At 38.6% G+C, this 19,101-nt stretch overlaps 2 protein-coding genes across 3 annotated transcripts; both read right to left on the bottom strand.

Moving 5' to 3' along the window:
• Positions 1 to 1,315: 1,315 nt before the first annotated feature.
• On the bottom strand, positions 1,316 to 7,796 carry aspa (aspartoacylase). Of its 2 annotated transcripts, none has more exons than XM_023833193.2 (6): positions 7,416 to 7,796; positions 5,072 to 5,267; positions 4,668 to 4,758; positions 3,678 to 3,785; positions 2,890 to 2,999; positions 1,316 to 2,651 (listed from the first exon to the last, which is right to left on the bottom strand). In XM_023833193.2, the coding sequence occupies exons 1-6, from the start codon at positions 7,646 to 7,648 to the stop codon at positions 2,454 to 2,456; spliced, it is 936 nt and encodes a 311-aa protein (XP_023688961.1). In that variant the 5' UTR covers positions 7,649 to 7,796; the 3' UTR covers positions 1,316 to 2,453. The 2 variants fall into 2 exon arrangements, with proteins under 2 accessions (XP_023688961.1, XP_023688960.1); XM_023833192.2 differs by having other exon boundaries at positions 4,668 to 4,761; positions 7,416 to 7,791.
• Positions 7,797 to 10,579: 2,783 nt separating this feature from the next.
• Positions 10,580 to 19,053, bottom strand: pho (phoenix). The gene is made up of 8 exons (XM_072713737.1): positions 19,033 to 19,053; positions 18,279 to 18,415; positions 17,721 to 18,015; positions 17,433 to 17,572; positions 17,211 to 17,253; positions 14,026 to 17,131; positions 11,586 to 11,658; positions 10,580 to 10,949 (listed from the first exon to the last, which is right to left on the bottom strand). Exons 2-8 carry the CDS (start codon positions 18,407 to 18,409, stop codon positions 10,874 to 10,876), a joined length of 3,864 nt encoding a protein of 1,287 aa, XP_072569838.1. The 5' UTR covers positions 18,410 to 18,415; positions 19,033 to 19,053; the 3' UTR covers positions 10,580 to 10,873.
• Positions 19,054 to 19,101: the final 48 nt, after the last annotated feature.

Here is a 19,101-nt window from a genome sequence, read left to right as displayed (position 1 = left end):
TGAGGTCAAATCCAGTCTTTTAATAAAGTCTTTCTCCCACATTGATGTATTTTTCCTCGTATTTCGCCCAGTTAGTACCCGTATTGTTAGCGAACTAGCTCAAGAAAGTCTATGAAGTCTATGATTTTGATTTGGGGAAGGAGAGGGGCGGAGAGAATGGGATCCTGAAACAGGACGACAGTTTTGATTTTTAAACAGGAAAGAGACCAGAGATACTGTATGAAGCAAGCCCAAATAAGTAACCACACTTTAGAAACAGTCAAAAAAAACTGCAATCCGCGGTTACCAATGTTTACAGAAATCAAGACCAAAGTCACTTAGAATAATGCATCTATGGGCCAAATAAACAGGGTTTATGACGTAACACTCTCAAGCTCACGCAAGAAATCTTATGGTATATGTATATTATTCCATTATAAACCTAAAACTGGCTACCTCAATAGTGCTGGGATAGTTTGCAAGCCCTACAGAATACAAGGTAATAAAACTGTTACATACATGTAAATACGTGTGCAGACCTGTCTCGAATTGAAAATCTCACGCCAACCAGCTGACCAAAGTTGTCAACCCCGCATAAAAACGTACAATTTCACAGGTCTCTGCACTGACTGCGTGCTCGCTGCTGTTCTAATGAACGGTGACTGGTAGATAGGTACGGAGTCCGAGAACAGTTTAATATCAGTTTATGCATATAAGAACTAAAAAATAATGAGATATATAAACAGAAATATGTATCCTTGCGATAACACAAATCTTGTTTCTCTTGCGCGTGGGTGGGTGGGGAGGCCAGGCCCATTCCAGTGCCCCCAGCCACTCCTCGGCGCGTGCTTGATTGATATTAAACCTTATGTATTTGCATATAAAAACGCTATACATATGTTGGAACGTTTCGCGAGTAAGAAAAGTGACTTACAATTAGACATTTATGATCCTTGCCTGCCATCAAGTGGCTACCTCTCAGAACAACATCGTATGTTCTGATACAGTAAAAACCACATTATAGCAGACTCGCATATGACGGAATTTCGCTTTTAACGAACAAACAATTTGGTCCCCAGGGCCGCTTTTAGCTGTAGTTTTATTCGGCTATAACGGACATGCAGGCTCCGCCTACAAGGCGCGTGGCGTGCCGGTGGCATCCAGCGCAAATACGTAGTCGGGAATATTAATAGTCACGCATCTGGTCGTGTTGGCCTAAATTTGGATTACTATAGGTACAATATAATTATATCACAACTGTGTCTGCTGAGGTGTGGCATGAGTAATTGGTGTCCTGCAGTTGTGTTCTGGGCATACAGCCACTCTGGATTAGCAATAGCTTAAAATCATTTTTATTATAATTAGTCACATTGTTTAACAAACACACATGAAAATATGAAATACATCATTTGTGATATTAGTTCTTAATGTTCATTAATTCGAGCAACATATGTCACAGCCAATAACAACCAACCAACACTTCTTAATGTCAAACGCAAAATGTGCACATTATGTTGTGCAGAACAAAATTTACTTAATTTTTTTCCCTAAAATGATATTAAAACAGATCACAGTGGCACATCGTTTAACGTAATTCAAGTCACAGAAAGAAGAATGGAAGAATGTGAAGCAAATCCGTACAAACAATGCAGATTAATCTACTCATAACTTGAAATATATTACACCGATACTCTGAGGATACTGATTCTGATAAAAGTGCTTTGTAAGACATGTGTTTTACCTGGAGAATAAAAATAAAATATTTGAATAAAACGTGGCAGAATAAAATAAAATCCAACCTGGATTAAACATGAGAAAAAGCAAGTTAGACACAAAACCTTAACAAAATAAATACATAAATGTAAAAGCCATAATTGGTGTCAAGCCTAATGTAGCTCTATTCATTTAAACATTAAAGGGGAAAGAAAACGTGCCAAATGGGAAATCCAGGTCAAATTATGTGAAATACACAAAGCTGTAGGGGCATAAATGCAGTCTAATTATAATAATAAAGCGACAGATATCCTGAGAAGTGTCCAATACTGTACAGAGTCTACAGCTGCACTACTTAAGTACCATATCTATGCAAAAACATGTGGAGATGTGGTCATTCTGTTAGCATTACTTTACAAGAGCAGTATAAGCCTTTAAGAAAATATTATGCTTCAGTACCTAAAAATCATAATGTAGTATATATAATATATCTCAAAGTTCCTCTCACAAAAGTGTCAAAAACATCTGTAAAAAATATCTATATTTCAAAATGAATACAGTATATTAAATGACTTGCATAGCTGTCATGACTTATCACTTAAAACAATTCAAAGAGATTTTGACCTTGGGCATTATTTCAGCGACATCATCAATGTTAAATGTATGGTATTTGTTTATTAAAGTACATGTGTTCAGCCAGTTAGATTCCATGTTGTTTATTAAGAGAGGTGAGCATGTCTTTCGTGGCAAATGGGGTCCATCTACATTTTGGAAACTTTGATCTGCCTGGCAATTAATGTTCCCCTTTTGGTTATGACAAAGGCCTGCTGTTTTTCATAGTAAGCTGCCTCATTTATAAATGTGGGGTACACCGTGTTACCACCTTTATACTCTACAGTTCTCCCATCAAACGTCAGGAACATAGGGTCACCGGGGTTCAGGGGCTCCCAGTCGCAGTCCTGGGAAAGAGCGCAAACAGAACAGCTCTTTTGTGGATCCACAATGCATCGGATATGCATTCTGTAGTGTACACTAGAGAATGCTCATGTTCATATCAAGTAAACAGGAAATGCTTTTGCCGGGGTGGTGGTGTGTGGGGGGGAGGGTAAATAGGTCATTCAAAGGTTGCTATTAGGCATGTGTCCAAACAGGCAATGTCAAACTAGCTAATAGTCAACAAGAGCTGGCTTGATGTACCTGCAAATTGGGATGCACCATGGCTGTAATGTTTCCGTTTGTGTCTCGGGGGTAATCCACTCTTTCTGTAACTTGATACACATCCACTGTGCAAGGGGGAAACTCCATACCTTCAGTAGAAAGAAAAAGGCGTCTCCTTTAAACATTTATTTTTCTTAATAAAATACATCCCGGGGGTCAGCCATTGTTTACTTGCAAGACTTTGATTGATGTATGGCTTATCTGACCACCCTTAAAAGTCTCGCTCGGAAAACACAGTGCTGGGCTAAGGGAAGTCCATAACAACACAGCCCCCGCACCCGAGATTACAAACTCCGGGAGCCCCATCAACATGGAAACTGACCAATTTTCAACAAACATTCCATTCACTAACGGGGGGGCTGCAGAGATTTAACAGCCGCCGAGTCGACCTTGGCACCTAGTGCCTAATGTTTATGCGGAGGGGGAAAAGGCAGCCAGGAGAATGCGAAAACGGCAGCACATGCAAGGCAGATCTCACTGGAATTCAAATTTCAAATGCGAAGGAGATTTAAAACTGCTGAGGTGGACAGGACCATCTTCATCATCGGAGCAGTCGAATCGTGACATTATTATTTCTGTTTAACACAAACATGCAATCAGTGTCTGTGTATCTGACTTTAAAGTACTCAGCACATTCTGTGTTAATTGTATATTTTTATTGGGAGTATTTCTTTGTGTGTGGCTTATCTTTTGAAGGTTGTCATGGATTATATATTACATAAAAAGTGGCATGCTTATGCAGGATTAAGCTTTGGGGAAGCATTTACCTCCATTGAAAAGTTCGATGAAATCTAAAGCATGTCTCAGTATTAGCCTCATGGACTGAAAAATATTACTTCTTAGCACCCCTTGAGGCTGAGGGCCAACCTCGAGACCTGACAGAAACAGAGAATGACAATGCACCATTTATAACATGCTTTGATAACATTAGGGAAAAGAGCTCAATGAATGCTGTCAGTGACAGGGTGTGGTGTCAGAGCACACGGGGCAAAAACAACTACAAAATAGTAGTAGGTCATAAGGATATGCTGCTTTTAGGCTATAAGCAGAGCCATATGCAGGTTTTATATGTTTTCAAAATACTCGCACATACCTTTTTTACCACGATGTTCCAATGGAAACTGATATAAGGGCTGCAACTGAAACATCATTTTCCCTTCATACTACAGTCCCAGCATATGATAATTCAGAAAACAAATAAATTAATAATTGGTAAGGCTTTACATTGACTGCTCCTTCATAATGCATTCATTATGCATTTGTAGAACAATGAGTGCACCTTCGTATGTATTCATAGAACATTCATAAGCAAGATGCAAGTATACCTTACCCTAACATACCTTAACAGCTTTAATATACATTAATAACAAATATCATATGATAATAACACATATTATAATGGTATAATGGTATAATGTTCAATATTCATGCATATTAATGCTGTTACGGTATGTTAGGATGTTATGGTATACTTACATGCTGCTTATGAATGTTCTATGAAGGCATTATGAATGCAGTATGAAGGTGACTGTAGGTCCAACAAATGCATTAAGAAGGCATTTTGAAAGTGCAGTTAAAGCGTTACCGAATAATCATTACGGCGGTAACTAAAGACCAAAAGAATTACAGGAGTCTTAGAAGGTCTTTCAGTTCATAATCACAGTGATTTTAAGATAGCAAATCAGGTGTCTTCTATACAAGTTAAGTGACATATTAAGGCACTGGGTCAGAGTGCAGGTTCCAGATTCTGAACTTACCAATAGGGTGTTTGGCCACGGATCGTGAAGTAGAATACTGAAGAAATGGGTGTTCATTCACCAGAACAGAGCAAGTCATGGGAGCTACAGCCTGCTAGATAGTGAAATAAACATTCAAAGAGAGAGAAAAAACACATCCCGTTAACAGCCTACGGTAAACGATTACTTTATTTAGCTTATATTGGTGGGAGTTATACACTGATACAGGAAAATACAAAGCTGTGTCAAATTCTGAGATAATTATTATAACAGATTAATCAACAGGTGGAGCATCTGTATGTTTCATATACAGATTATACTGCACGTTCGAATTGAATCACTTGCTCATATTTCATTCATATTTCCTTTTCTAAAATCAGATACACTCTGCCATGTTTAGATAGTTGATTATTTAAAGTTGTTACCTTGATATAATGCACCATTTGAAGATTTAAATGGTCCTGAGAGCTCTCTAAAATGAGGGTACATCCCATGTTGGACGTGGTATTGTGAAGATCAAAAATAACATCGTAGGCATCTGAGCTACCCTTGGGGCCGAAGATCCGATTGATTTCCAGAGCTCTCTTGATTTCATAGGGATGGTCTTCTGCCTCTCGTTTGCTGTGGGAAGTCCATCAAGATTCACAAGGAAGAAGGGTTGTGAATGACCTTCGAAACATCGGACATTTTTGATAGTGTTGATAGATTGCTCAAAACTGTACAACATCCAATAAAAATTCAGCATGAAACATGCAGTTCAGCACATTGCTGTTCACCAGCATTAAATCAGTGTTTTACAACAATATCTCAGATCCATATGTTTAAAAGTGCTCTTCACAGGCTACATGAGAGCATTTGGGCTGCTTTAATTCACATTCATCTTTGCTGCTTTGTGGACATCAATTTATGTTTTTGTGCGCAAATTAGATACAGCTGGGGCTGTTTCATTCATTTCCTGCATTAAGAAACTGAAATGGAAGTGGAGCTGTGCATTGGTGGACAGAATTCATCTCTCAGAATACAGGAGCAATTATTCAGATGAATGTTCTGGGTTCAAATGCATATTCATGTCCAGATTGAAAGGACACATTTGCAGGGCCACAATACCCTGACACATTTCCATATTCTTTAAAGCATTAAACCAATTCTACTTCCCCATTATTCCACAATTACAGGAGGAACTAGCAAGCCATTCAGTTTCAGAGTATATGTTCAATAAATGTTGTATCCAGCCACAAAACAAGCATTACATTCACCAAAGGGTCCAAGTTTTTTTTTTAAATGCATGTGGTAATCCATCTACATATATTTGTACATAATACATGTCTTATTTGTCCTGTGTTTTTGTTTGCACGGCTCAGGGAGTTGCAAACAATCTCATTGTACAATTGTGTTAAATGACAATAAAGAATAGCATCTTGAATCCAGGGTAATTTATGTTATGTAACAATGGTACTTAATTGAAACCATGTATAAGAAAACTTATTTTGGTTTTGAAATATAAACATGGTCTTTGGATTGATGTATTAACACTAGAGAATGTTTTGGGATCTTCAGTTCTGGTGAAACTGTTCTAGAAAAGAATTAGGATTTAGCAAATTAGTTTTGCATGGCTGTCCACACAACAATTTATCAAGACAAAAACATTTTTTGTGCAAAAATATCAATGTAAAAGTTTAAAACATCTAGAAAATTTTCATCCCATCTTATATGTATTAAGCAGATTTAATTGCGCAATCTATTGCTCAATGACTCAGTAGCCGTCCTTAACAACTTCCTACACCACACTAGAAGAGGAGATTCCAGGGACTCTGGAATCCCTAGGCAAAAAAACTCCACATGGCCCTCCAACTCCCCCTCCCCTGGCATGGCAAAATTATTAACTTTATTTTACTGTGAAGTGTAAATGTATAATAACAACAAAGATAATTTAATAAACACAAGACCTTTGTTTTCACTTTTTGTGAAAAACAGAATACACAAATAAAGCAGAAGTGTCGTTGCAATGTAATATATAATAGGCCGCCCTCGGGGGCCCCCCCTCCCAGCTCGGGGCCCCAAGCCATTGCCTGTCCTGCCTGTCCTGCCTGTCCTGTCGCTGCGCCTCTGCGTGCCAGTTCGTGTCAAGAAATCTGCCACGTCATATTTTGTGTAAAAATGTTAAAGCGAAATGAGTGGATATGAGCAATTGTAATCCTTTATAATTCTACCACGACGTGATGGGGGATTCTGGATTCAGATTATGGATAAACAGCACTGAGATCAGTTTCGACCGCCGAAATGCCAAGCGCGAGGTCACTCGCAGCTCTTAGCAGAGCAGCAGTCCAGCGGCTCCCATTGGCTGAGGATCCTCGGATTGCACACGTGACCCAGAGACACTCAGAGACGCTTCAGTCCAAAAGGTCATTATCGCCTTACCTTTGTGCGCGTGTACTGCCACCTAAAGCGAAGCTTTTCAGATCAGGACAAAGTCTTAATAAAACTAGCCTTTATGGGTTGTGATAACGAAAAACAAAGTTCGTAACTCTGCTGTCACTTTCTTCTGTTGCCTGTCAATCAAATGTTCTTCGTCGCACTTCCTGAGGTGTGTTTATTTTAAAAATATTTAAGATCCAAATAAAATGTGTCAGGAAAAACTATATACCTATAAATTTTATCTAAACGACATTCTAAAATACAAATCAATTACTAGATATTTTTCAGTATATTTTTTTCTCATAAAAATTTTTTATAAGTATGACATTGAACCGCTCCATTAGATGAGACTACCTGAGGTTTTCTGGCGTGAAAGCCCGATTCAGATCGATGTCGATGTATCTGGTGCATTTCTCCACTGCCCGGGGGTTTGTTATGAAGGGCTGCACCTCCACTCCGCTCCTCCGGATCTCCGCTCGGTTCTTCAGCCAGAGATTGACGAGCGTGACGCCTGACATCTCATTGCCATGTGTGCCCCCGAATATCGCAACTTTCTTAGCTTCCGGCAGACTAACTTCACAGCTCATCGCGCCGATCGCCAAACGACAACAGCTGGGACGAAAAGCCTCAAGCCGGTGAAGTTGTGGGGGTCGCGGACGCCGCTCCTGTTGGGAGTGAATTTACACTGCAGTAAGGCGTAAATAGCGAATCCCGTGCTTTAAACACACGGTGCCCTGCATTATACTTTCGTGGGCTGGGTTTTAAGGTCCTCCTCCTGTTCAGTTTTCAAAGAAGCCCGTCCCGAACAAGTGTTCTGGCAGGTTTGTTAATATGACTTATATCAAGGACTTCCTTTTTGCCTACGTTGTAATTTAGTGCAAATCGAGTTCGAGGCAACAGGTTAAATAAGTATATTCCCAACAACTGTACTCAGTAGTGTAGCGTGTATTTTTGAAGCTAACCGAGAACTCCCTAAAATCAGTTAATGCGTGTAATAGTTGCCGTACACTGCTGAGATGGCATTATTTAACTCCTGATGGACATCAGTTTGTCGGTCATTTTAAAAGTCATTTTAAAGCAAAATCTGGTTAGCATATTTTTTTTTTGTGTTACTCTTGGGTATTCATATGAATTGTTTTTTGAGTGTTAGGAAAAAGATGAAGGAAAAAAAAACTACGCAAGGGTAAATTATGTATTCCCATTGATGAATTTTAGCGATTAAATGTTAAAGGTATATGGGGGTGGTGCATAAGCTGCACAGGCTGCCAGTTCAACACAGGGCCCATACACATTGTCACACACAGTGGGTAATTCTAAGATGCCAGTTAATCTAATCACACACCTGTGGGAGGAAAGGCTAGGAGAAAATGCTAACTCCACACATGCACACACAGAGCATATGTGGAATTTCATCCCCAACACTGGAGGTGTGAGGCAGCAGAGCAACCCCTTATGCCAGGGGTGCCCAAATCCAGTCCTGGGGGGCCAGAGCCCTGCACATTTTTAGGTTTCCCCTCATTTAACACACGTGATTCAACTCCTTGTGCTAATTACCACACAGATCTTGACCTGAATCCTTAATGATGGAACAGGGAAAGAACTAAGCTACACAGGGCTCCGGCCCCCCAGGACTGGATTTGGGCAGCCCTGCCCTAAGCCACCAGGACACCCCAGTATGGCTGATTACATCAAAAATAAACCAATCGAAAGCAGAACCAAAACACAACCCATGCAGACTCCTTCCGCTCTGGAATCTATCTTCAAATTCTTTTAAAAACTGCCCATTCTGTAAAATATTTAATCCATTATACCAGTTGTTCATGAATGACATTGACTATGCTATATAAAAATATAAGGCAATTTGTAAAGCACACAATGAAATACACAATATGTTAAAGAGCAGTCTTTGGTCATGCAAGGCCAGGGGACTGCAGGTTTCGAAGGAATCTCAAACACTATTTTAAAGCAACTCTGTTCCCAGAAGCCTGTGCATATCCACATTATGAGACTTGTATTCTTCTAGAACAATTAATTATGACTATTTTTTTCTTTTAGGAAGTACATGGACATGGTCAACTAAGCGTTAAACCCATTTAATGGGTTATAGAAAAACCACCAGACATACAACATGCAAGGAACTGAATCTGATGTTTTTGAGTCCAGCAGACAGGTGAAAAACAACACAAGGTCACTTTCTATAAAAAGCCTCCTCCTAATCTAGTATATCGAGGTCAAAGGTAAATCACACTCAGCACTTAAGCTACTGATTGAAAAAACTATTTCTGAAGACTAAACAACTTGTCTTCTCTCATCGCAAGGTTGGTAATCAGTAATCTGTACCCCAGTCCACACCAAGGGCTCCACAACTTCAGATTTTTTAAAGTTGATGGTTGTCATGAAAGTCGAGTTGACGTGAACTAATCACTGATGATGTCACTAATTAAACCACTGGAAAAGGGAAAGCTTTGCAACAAGCGACAATCTGTGGTTGTGAAACTTATTGCATATGCTGACAACAGACAGTCCATTCACATACCCTTGTGGGAAAAAAGTGTACTAAAGTGCATTTCAGAGAAGTTCACTTTTTCTAAAAAAAAAAAAAAAAGTATACTATTAATATGAACATTTTAATTATTCTTTAGAGTGTATTAGGTACACTATTTTGGAACAACTTATTTGAACTAATGTGTATCTAAGTTACATTTTATTTAAATGTTAATATAAATTAAATACACTAATTGCTAATTTAGTGCGTTGTTTTGGGAAACTTTAGTTGTACTAAAATACAATTATGTTCAGGAATAGTAAATGTGTAGTACTGTTTCAAAATGCTCTTTTGATGTGGTAAAAAGGTACCCATATATATACACACACATACACATACTTAACTACATATTACATTTAAAGGTCACTGGAAGACTTCTAAAAGGGCACTTGTTTATCACTTAAGTAGGACAGAAGTTGATACTGGACAGGAGTATGTTATTGATCATACAAAATGCATTTTTAAGAAAAGTGTTCCAAGCATACTTTTAAATAGTGTTTTTGTAAGACCTATGCTTAAGTATTTCAATACACTAACAGACATGGGAATGTTCATATTACTTTTGTGCTTGTTTATGAAGTCAACAGAGCAGTAAAATTATATGACTGAAAAAAAATATTTACAAAAATGCACAAATCTAGGGAAAAACGAACAAAAACTGACATGCTAATTTTTAAACGATTTTAGAACATCACAGTAAACCCCATGGTGGCTGCTAGACCCCTTTTACTGGGGCACGTTACCTAGTATTTATGTGCTGTGCCCCAGTAAAATCTCACGTTCAGCTTTCAAAAATCATATGGGTAATGGGCGTGGGGGGCCTGTGTCCCAGTAGAGCTTTTTGTCTAGCAATGCCCCTGGTAAAGCTCCCAGTGATGAATTAACAGCCACCATATTAATAAGTGCAATTGGTTTAAATGAACACTGTAAAAACCCAAAAAACACTGTAGATGTTAAATTTAACACAGGGATTTTTGCCGGATATAAGAAGCATAACATCAGTAAATGAATATGAATTAATGGTCACTGAATTAATATTAATAATTTTGACTAACATATACCATCTCTGGACCCTAAAGAAGCTTCTGTCTATATTTTTGTTTATCTTAATCTCAATTTTTATTTGTCTTTTATTTCTTTTATTCCATGTCTGTGAATCATCCCTGCCTGATGTCCTTTCCAGTAACTCACTCTCTTGGTCAAACGGGTGGCTTTATCAGCACCAGGCTTCTCTTGAAAACTCTCTTATACTCCCTTATAATTGGCTTCATTGTTGCATTTTCATCTTAAGATGGTCCTGATTTCTGATGGAGATATACCAGGAAATTGTGTTACCACTGTGTCTGGAAAACAAAATATGAATTGGCATGGAAGTAATTAGCAACGGTGTTTGAAAAAGCTCTCAGTCAGAGTGAAGGTTTTATAGCAAGTGTAGGTTTTATAACCAAAACATTTTTACTGAACAACCAGCTGATGAGTTATCTTAATGAATTGATTCATTTAAAAAACTATGTCTCATAGATTACATATTAAACTGGTCTAAATTTAAAATAACTTCAGAATTGTCAAAAAATGTTGTTTTCCATCATGTACAACTATTTATTTAAAAACTACTAGTTAATAATGTCTCCAGTCTCCCCCGCGACCCCAGTTGGGATTCAGTGGTTTCAGAAAATGAATGGATGGATAGATAGTGAATAATGTTGCCATATTTTCACATCTTTTTCCTTAGCAAAAACAAAAAAGCTAAACATTCAAATTAAACCATAACTTCAAACCACTTTCTTGATTGTTTTTATAATTAATAATAATTGCATGAAATAACCTGGATGGAGAATACTTTGTATAGTATTTCACTGATAAATTATGAAGGAATAAACAAGCGTGTGATAAACACATTTATAAGATAATGGGAAGCAATTTTAATGAAGGGTGTATTGAAAAATACAGAAGTTTTCCTTTAACATGTTCATACATACTGATGAGTGCATTGACCTTTTCGGGACTTTTGATTGTCTTTTGTCCGGTGAGGCTTGACAAAAGCCATGATCTCTGAAAAAACAAAACAGTCAACTCTTGAGCAAAAATGAACATTTTTTGTTTTTGAATGACGATCAAACATTCTTTCTCGGATTGTCTCTCATCCAGCAAGGCTGGCTGGTCCAAACAGTACAGCATAACATTTTTACTGAATAGGGGTGTGGTCTGTGACTGCCTCAGTGTCACTTCAATTTGATATAGTGCCCTGGAAATGTCATGACTTCAATCACCTGTGTGTGTTCTTACCATTTCTGTTGATTATGATGCCACAGGACGGACATCACTGGAGGAGCTACTCAGTGATAGTGAGGAAGAAGGAACTAAATTAATAAATTTCTAATAAATTTCAGCAATTCTAGAAGATCATCTAATTTTAACTAAAACATCTGATGTTTTGTTGACTTTCTTGGTATTTTTTAGATTGGCGAGGGAGTTTGCAAAAAATGTCAATCCTCCATCTAAAATGATGATGTAAAGGCACGCTTAAAGAAGAGATGAGATTCCTCTTCACTACCACAAAAAGAGCATAACTGAGAAAAATCTCTTACAAACTTTTAAGAGTTTTGCAGAATTTTGATGTGGGTCTGTAACTTAGCTTGAAATCTCTAACTTGCTGTGTTCCAACCAGACATGGAGAAGAGAAAATAAGAGAATAACATTTCTCCAGTAAACAAAAGCTATTAGAGCAATACTCTTCAACGGTTCAAGTGTTTTTCTCATATGAAAATGACTGCACATACTCTCAAAAGACCAGTGCCCCCTATTTACAGGGAGGACATTACCACATCCAGTGGCATTTATACCAAAGACTGTACAAGGGGAAGCAGCTGAGGTGAAAAGCCTTAAGGATTTTAGAGAAATTACATAACATCAAGATTCTTTTCCTGAATAAGCCATTCATCAATAAATATTGAAAGAAAAATAATGTTCTTTTCAAAACACTCTTTATAAAACATGGTCTTGCCTCTGTATAAAACCTATTGATTGTTTCATTCAATACACTCATGCAATTATGATGCATCTTTCATCCCATGCAGTTACTATATTTGTTACTATATCTGTTAATTCTGTAAACTATTGAAATATTGTTAACTATTGAAGGAACTACTAAGGAACTACTGAAGCAACAATAACACAAGTGAAAATCTGATCTCAGGTTTTTTCATCATTAATAAATCATTGCACATCTTTCATCTGAAGTAGAAACTATATTTGTTCATGATTTGCACTTCAGTAGGAACAGAGTTATTACTAAGTATTTGCGCCCCATTAAGTAAAGTGTTACCGACATATGAAACTCTTGCTAATCCCTCTGCTTTACTCATAAGGAGTAATAGATAAGTCTCTGGCAAACCAAGCACTGAATCTTTTTTGGTATATTATGAATTATTGGACTGTGATTTATATCATACATTTCTTGAGCTGTTTTAGAGATCTTAATATCTAGATAAGTCACAACATATTTAACAAGAATATTTCACATTATGGGCACTTTTCCACTGGAACAATTACCATACGTTAGGTACTCTGAGGTGTTGGTTTTCCACTGGTGTATAAACTGATATTGCCGCAAAATGACATCACAATGTGAGGCGGGGAGTTTTGTACTGAATTTGAAAAATGGCTGTAGAATATTATAGAGCTGGACGAGGAGTGATATTAATATTTTTGCTATTTTAATGATTATTCCTTTTCAGGATATTCTAGTAAATGTGTAAAAATCAGTTTAAAGTTCACATCGAATGCTTCTGCATGAGCGCTGCATGCATTCTCAGACAATCATAATCATTTTCATCCTTGCTGTTTAAATTACTCATAGATAGGTTTTCTGAGAAACATTTTTGCTTTTTAATACTCATTTATTCAAAATTACACAGCGATATTTGAAAATATTTCAATAGTGTGTTGCCCTAGTATATTACACAACATACTTTGGAAACTTTCAGTTTGTTATCAAGAAAGATGGTTGTGTCATCTGCTGTGATATTTGTATTTTTTTATTTCAAGGGATTTTGTTCAACTAATAGGCTAAGAATTTTACTTCTCTTTTCCGCAAACTTCCGCAGTGTCATAATCACATGACCAGCGACTAGTCGACATCAAGTATAAAGCATCATGGTAGAGCAGTAAAGTTAACTAGTCTATGCAACCTCTAGTGTACATTAGCCTGCCTTGACAGAGTGATAGGAACATGGCAACAGCATGTGGTTAAGAGGTACACTCTCAATCTGGCCATCAAAGGTTTAATAATTCACATGCTGCATATTTACATACAAGTTACTTTAAATACACACTAGGTCACACTGTATTGCTATTAAAGTTACATTTAAAAAACTATTACAAAAATAACTCATGTTGAATTTTGTCGTTACCTGTTACCTTTTTTTGAATGCAAATAATTCCAAATCAATGTCTGGTAAATGTAACTGCCAGTTTGTTGCAAATGTTGAAATCTTCTGATGGCGAACAACCTCTGTTTATATGGGCTCTGTTTTACCATCGGCAGTGTTCCATGGCCTTTTTTGTCACACAATGAGTGGCCTCGACTTTTACACTGTGACACTTTACTACGTTCCTGTATAGCATTCACGCCAGAACTGACCTCCTGTATATCTGTTGTTTTGCCATGACAGTCTCTGTCCGTGTCCATTCCGGCCAATTTACTCACAGCAGGATCATAATTAGACACTAATTTCTCTTTTGTTTTATGGCTTTTGCCAGCCTTAGTATCTCTGGATGTTTCACTCTGTAATCCAGGGGACAGTCGCAAACCAGTAACAGGTGTAACTTTAGATGAGGAGATTTGCCTTGTTTTTTTACTGCCACTGTTATCAGAATCTCCTTTTTTATGCTTTTTCTTACTGGGCTGATGTTCACTGTTATGGTGCTCAGGATCAGCCATACTCCTTTCCCCCTGAGACTCGAATTCCATGGACCGATCTTCAGCAATGTTCCATCTCACTCCATTATTTCCCCCAAGAAAATGGCCAGAGTAGCTTGCTATGAAACTTCCTCCAAGCTCATCACTCTCTTCTGCACTCCCAGGCTTCCACCTTTTCTCCTTCTTCTTCTTCTTCACCACATCATCAGAGGAGGACAAAGGGGACATCTCAACTGGTTCTGTGTACCTTTCCCTATCAGAGCACTTATGCGTTGGTGAATTCAGAGCTGATAAACACTCTCGGGACCCAGATATACTGAACTGCTCCTCCTTCTCACCTCTCTTTCTCTTCTTCCTCCTCCTCTTTTCCAAGTCACGACAGGCCACATCAAAGTCAGTGTTGTCTTTTGGCTCTAGAGGATAAGACCCTATATCAGATATTTGGTCTACACTTGTTTCAGAAATGACCTGTTTGCGCTTAGTCTGGTTGTAGCTAGAACTACTAGAGTGAGACTGCTCCTCCTTCTCACCTCTCTTTCTCTTCTTCCTCCTCCTCTTTTCTAAGTCATGACAGGCCACATCAAAGTCAGTGTTGTCTTTTGGCTCTGGAGGATAAGACCCTATATCAGATATTTGGTCTACACTTGTTTCAGAAATGACCTGTTTGCGCTTAGTCTGGTTGTAGCTAGAACTACTAGAGTGAGACTGCTCCTCCTTCTCACCTCTCTTTCTCTTCTTCCTCCTCCTCTTTTCTAAGTCATGACAGGCCACATCAAAGTCAGTGTTGTCTTTTGGCTCTGGAGGATAAGACCCTATATCAGATATTTGGTCTACACTTGTTTCAGAAATGACCTGTTTGCGCTTAGTCTGGTTGTAGCTAGAACTACTAGAGTGAGACTGCTCCTCCTTCTCACCTCTCTTTCTCTTCTTCCTCCTCCTCTTTTCTAAGTCATGACAGGCCACATCAAAGTCAGTGTTGTCTTTTGGCTCTGGAGGATAAGACCCTATATCAGATATTTGGTCTACACTTGTTTCAGAAATGACCTGTTTGCGCTTAGTCTGGTTGTAGCTAGAACTACTAGAGTGAGATTGTGACTTAGCCACAGGTGCACAATCTCTTCCCTCTTCATTTAAATCATTCTGCAGGTCTACGACCTTCGTGTGCTTCTTACTTTTCTTCTTGTGCGGAGACACGTTTTCTGTGGTGTACGTATACTCCACATTCAAGTCTTTTATAGATGTCTCTAGCCTTCGTCTCTCTGATTTGGATGACTTCCACATGAAGAACTCTTCTTCCCCTTTTCCACAAGCTGTCTCTACAGATGGCTTCCTATGTTGGCTGTCTGTTGTACTTTGAGCATAGACATCTTGAGTTCTCTCTTCCTCTACAGATCCTTCCTCACCATGCAACAATCTTTGCCCATAATTACTATCAAACAGTTCTTCAGACTCTTCATTCTCAAGGTTCAGAATGACTTCCTGGGATATCTGTTGCTTTTTTCTGATTGCTTTGTTCAGTTCATACTTACATCCTGATGAACCTTCAAATATTTTTTGAGACATCTTGTCAGTTGGCTTCTCCAGAGTATTTTGACTTGGCACATGTTCAGCATAGTCTTGCTCATCCTGCACATTTACTGCTGTAGTAGATATCTCATGGACATCGTCATGTGAAATTAAAGGGGCTTCATCTTCAGCTACAACGTCCTTCCTTATGCCTTCTTTAGTGAGTGACAAAGACATCCTGTGCTCAGGAAGATGTGCTTGCTCCACAGACTCTTTCTCTGTTTGCTCCAACACTTTTTCCTTACTTGCATCCAAAGTTTGTTCTTGCAAGCTCTCTTTTCCTCTTTCTGTTCTCTTGATTGAGATCTCCCCTAGTTCCCAGAGTTCCTGCGATCCCAAATGTGGAATAGCATCTTCTGTCACTCCCTCCAGGCTTCCCTGCTCACAAATCTTAGTTGGACTGCCTGTATTTGAAATCCCAGCTTCACAATTTTCAATTGGCAAAAAGAAACACTGACTTCCAGTCCTGTCTGTCATCTGCTTCTCTAGCTGTATCACATCAGGGCTCTGTTGAAGCTCACTGTGTGGCATCTCCTCACTGTGTGGCATCTCCTCACTGCTTCCTGCTGTTTCTGCATCCAAAGGAGTTGATCTGGTTGATCTGCGAATAACTGCTGCTGAAGATGTTCTCTTTTTCACAGTGTGGGTACTCCTCTGTGTTCTAGTTGGCTTCCTACGCTTAACAGCCCCTTGAGAGTCCAAAACATCGGTCACAGTGCATTCCTCGTCCTCCTCTTGTGGTGAGGTGTCAGAAGACAGAGAAGATGTATCAGTGGTGTCACTCTCATATTCCTGTTCTGTGGAAATACCACAATTGTCTGAACCATCATCCTCAACGTCTGTATTGCGTGTACTTAAAGACCTTCTGGCCCGAGATCTGGTCTGAACTTTTGGTGCATGGATACTTTTTTTTAGGTTTGAGGAGGCTTTTCTTCTGTCTTTCATTGAATCCTGTCCAGCATCACTAGAAAACTTCCCAGTCCATATGTTGTTTCCCCTCAATCTACCATGATATTTTAAAATAAAATCTTTCTGTGCCTGAAAAAAAAATGAAGGCATTCCTTAATTAACAGGGCACATAACAGACCATGATCTCTCATTTTAAATCACCACTCACCACTATTTTAATGTCATCACTGGCTTGGCTGCCCTCAGCTTGTCTGAAACGGAATTAAGACAGATTTTATTGTGTACCAAGGTATTACATGTCTGTTCAATAATGCAGCATCAAATGTTTTTTTGTGTGTAAAAGCCCCTCCAATACTGTGTTGTTACATATATATTTCTAATTCTTATCATTGAGTCAGATGATTCCTCCAACATAAGAGACCTGACTCACTCTGGATTTGAGAGTGGAAGCAGCTCTCCATCCTCATCTAGGAACCTTCGTCTGAGTGACAAAAATCTCGAAGGCAAGCCCTTTTCTGACTTGTCTTTTACTTTCTTCATGTAGGTAAAAAAACCACCAATGGCTCCATGCTGTAGAATATTTTGCAAAATATATGAAATGAAATACAAATTAGTTCACATTTGCACAATTTTCTTCTAAGATAAAACTGTGATTTATGAAATCTTGAGCTATAACTGAAATCCAGACAAGACACCAGGGCAGCGCTGTACAACATACCTCAAACAATAGGACCTTACGTCGGGGCAGGTGTTCACTTTTATTATTCTTCTTTGCAAGAAATGGAAACACAGGCCCATTCCGGTCATACTTCTTTTGTCTCTCCTGGTTGGGCTTGTATCTTTGAAATTTTAAGAGGCTTTTCCTTGACCTCTTTGGACAGTTGTCCCCTTCACTATCTGTGTCAGACTCAGAAGCAGTGCTTGGGAGCTGCAGTCGCTGAGGCCGCTTTCTTCTCTCAGTCCGTAATGGTCTTGTCACAGGCTGAGTTTGAAACAGGCTGTCTCCAGAATCACTGAAATTCAGATTAAAAAGGTCCATTATTTTTTTACCTCTCAATTAATAGTCAGTTAAAATATCCAACCACAACAGTAGTAAATATAACATTATGAATAATGTGTTAAGTCACAGCAGTGCAGCTTTGTACTACAAATACATGCTTACACCTGATTATATTAACTGAAGCAATTCAAATCTGTGATTATAAAGGAACGGGATTCACCTTCGCTTCGAACTTTAAATGACCCTGCATGCACGTTTTACGGGCGGCTCCCTTACCTATTTGGCAGAACTGCCGCCCGCGGAGCGAGTAGAGCATCGGCGCTCCTTCCTGAAAGGCCCGGAAGCTGAAGCCGGAGCCGGGTTTCAGGTGAATCAGCTTCGTAAGTTAATTCTGTGTCGCTGCCCATCCCAGTCTGGGTCGATGCAGGAAACAAAAGCACCTAATATGTTACCGACGACGTACTGATTGTTTCACTTTCCACATATCGTCTTGGATCCATCTTACATTAAAAATCTAGTTACACCTCTAGCAGAATACAACAGAACAGTATGGAATGCGTCTACTGTGATTTCACATTATAGGTACATCTGAAATGCAATATGGACTGTTTAGCTATGCAGCTTTTATTTAAGGATTTATTAACTACACGAATTAGAATCTTAAACTACAAACTTCTCGATTATAAAATTATTTAGTATTTCAGCTAACGTGCCATTACTATCTAAAGTGACAAACTGACGTACAACATTATTTGCAGACAGATACTTAATTAGCGTCTCCGTTAGATAGGGCTCTGGACCTACCTACACTTACCAGATAGCAAAAGTATAACACGAGGAACCACTTGAATCTTGAACCAATATAATCTCGCACCAACAAGTTCTCGCGATATTTGTGTAAACAATTTGAATTCGGATGTTTCACTGCCTCCTATACTATGACTATTTTAAGTAATCTTAGGTCTAATTAAGTAAGAAAACGATTAATCGAATAATAAGGGGCACCGTTTCCAAAACGGTGAGAACATACTCCTTCTTTTAGGCTGTTTACACAAACAACAGCCACGGGGTCTCCAAAATACCGCCTCCTCACATAAAA

The sequence above is a fragment of the Paramormyrops kingsleyae genome, chromosome 6 (genome assembly GCF_048594095.1).
Source record: "Paramormyrops kingsleyae isolate MSU_618 chromosome 6, PKINGS_0.4, whole genome shotgun sequence".
Lineage (NCBI taxonomy): Eukaryota > Metazoa > Chordata > Actinopteri > Osteoglossiformes > Mormyridae > Paramormyrops > Paramormyrops kingsleyae.
This window is presented reverse-complemented; position numbering and strand designations above follow the sequence as displayed.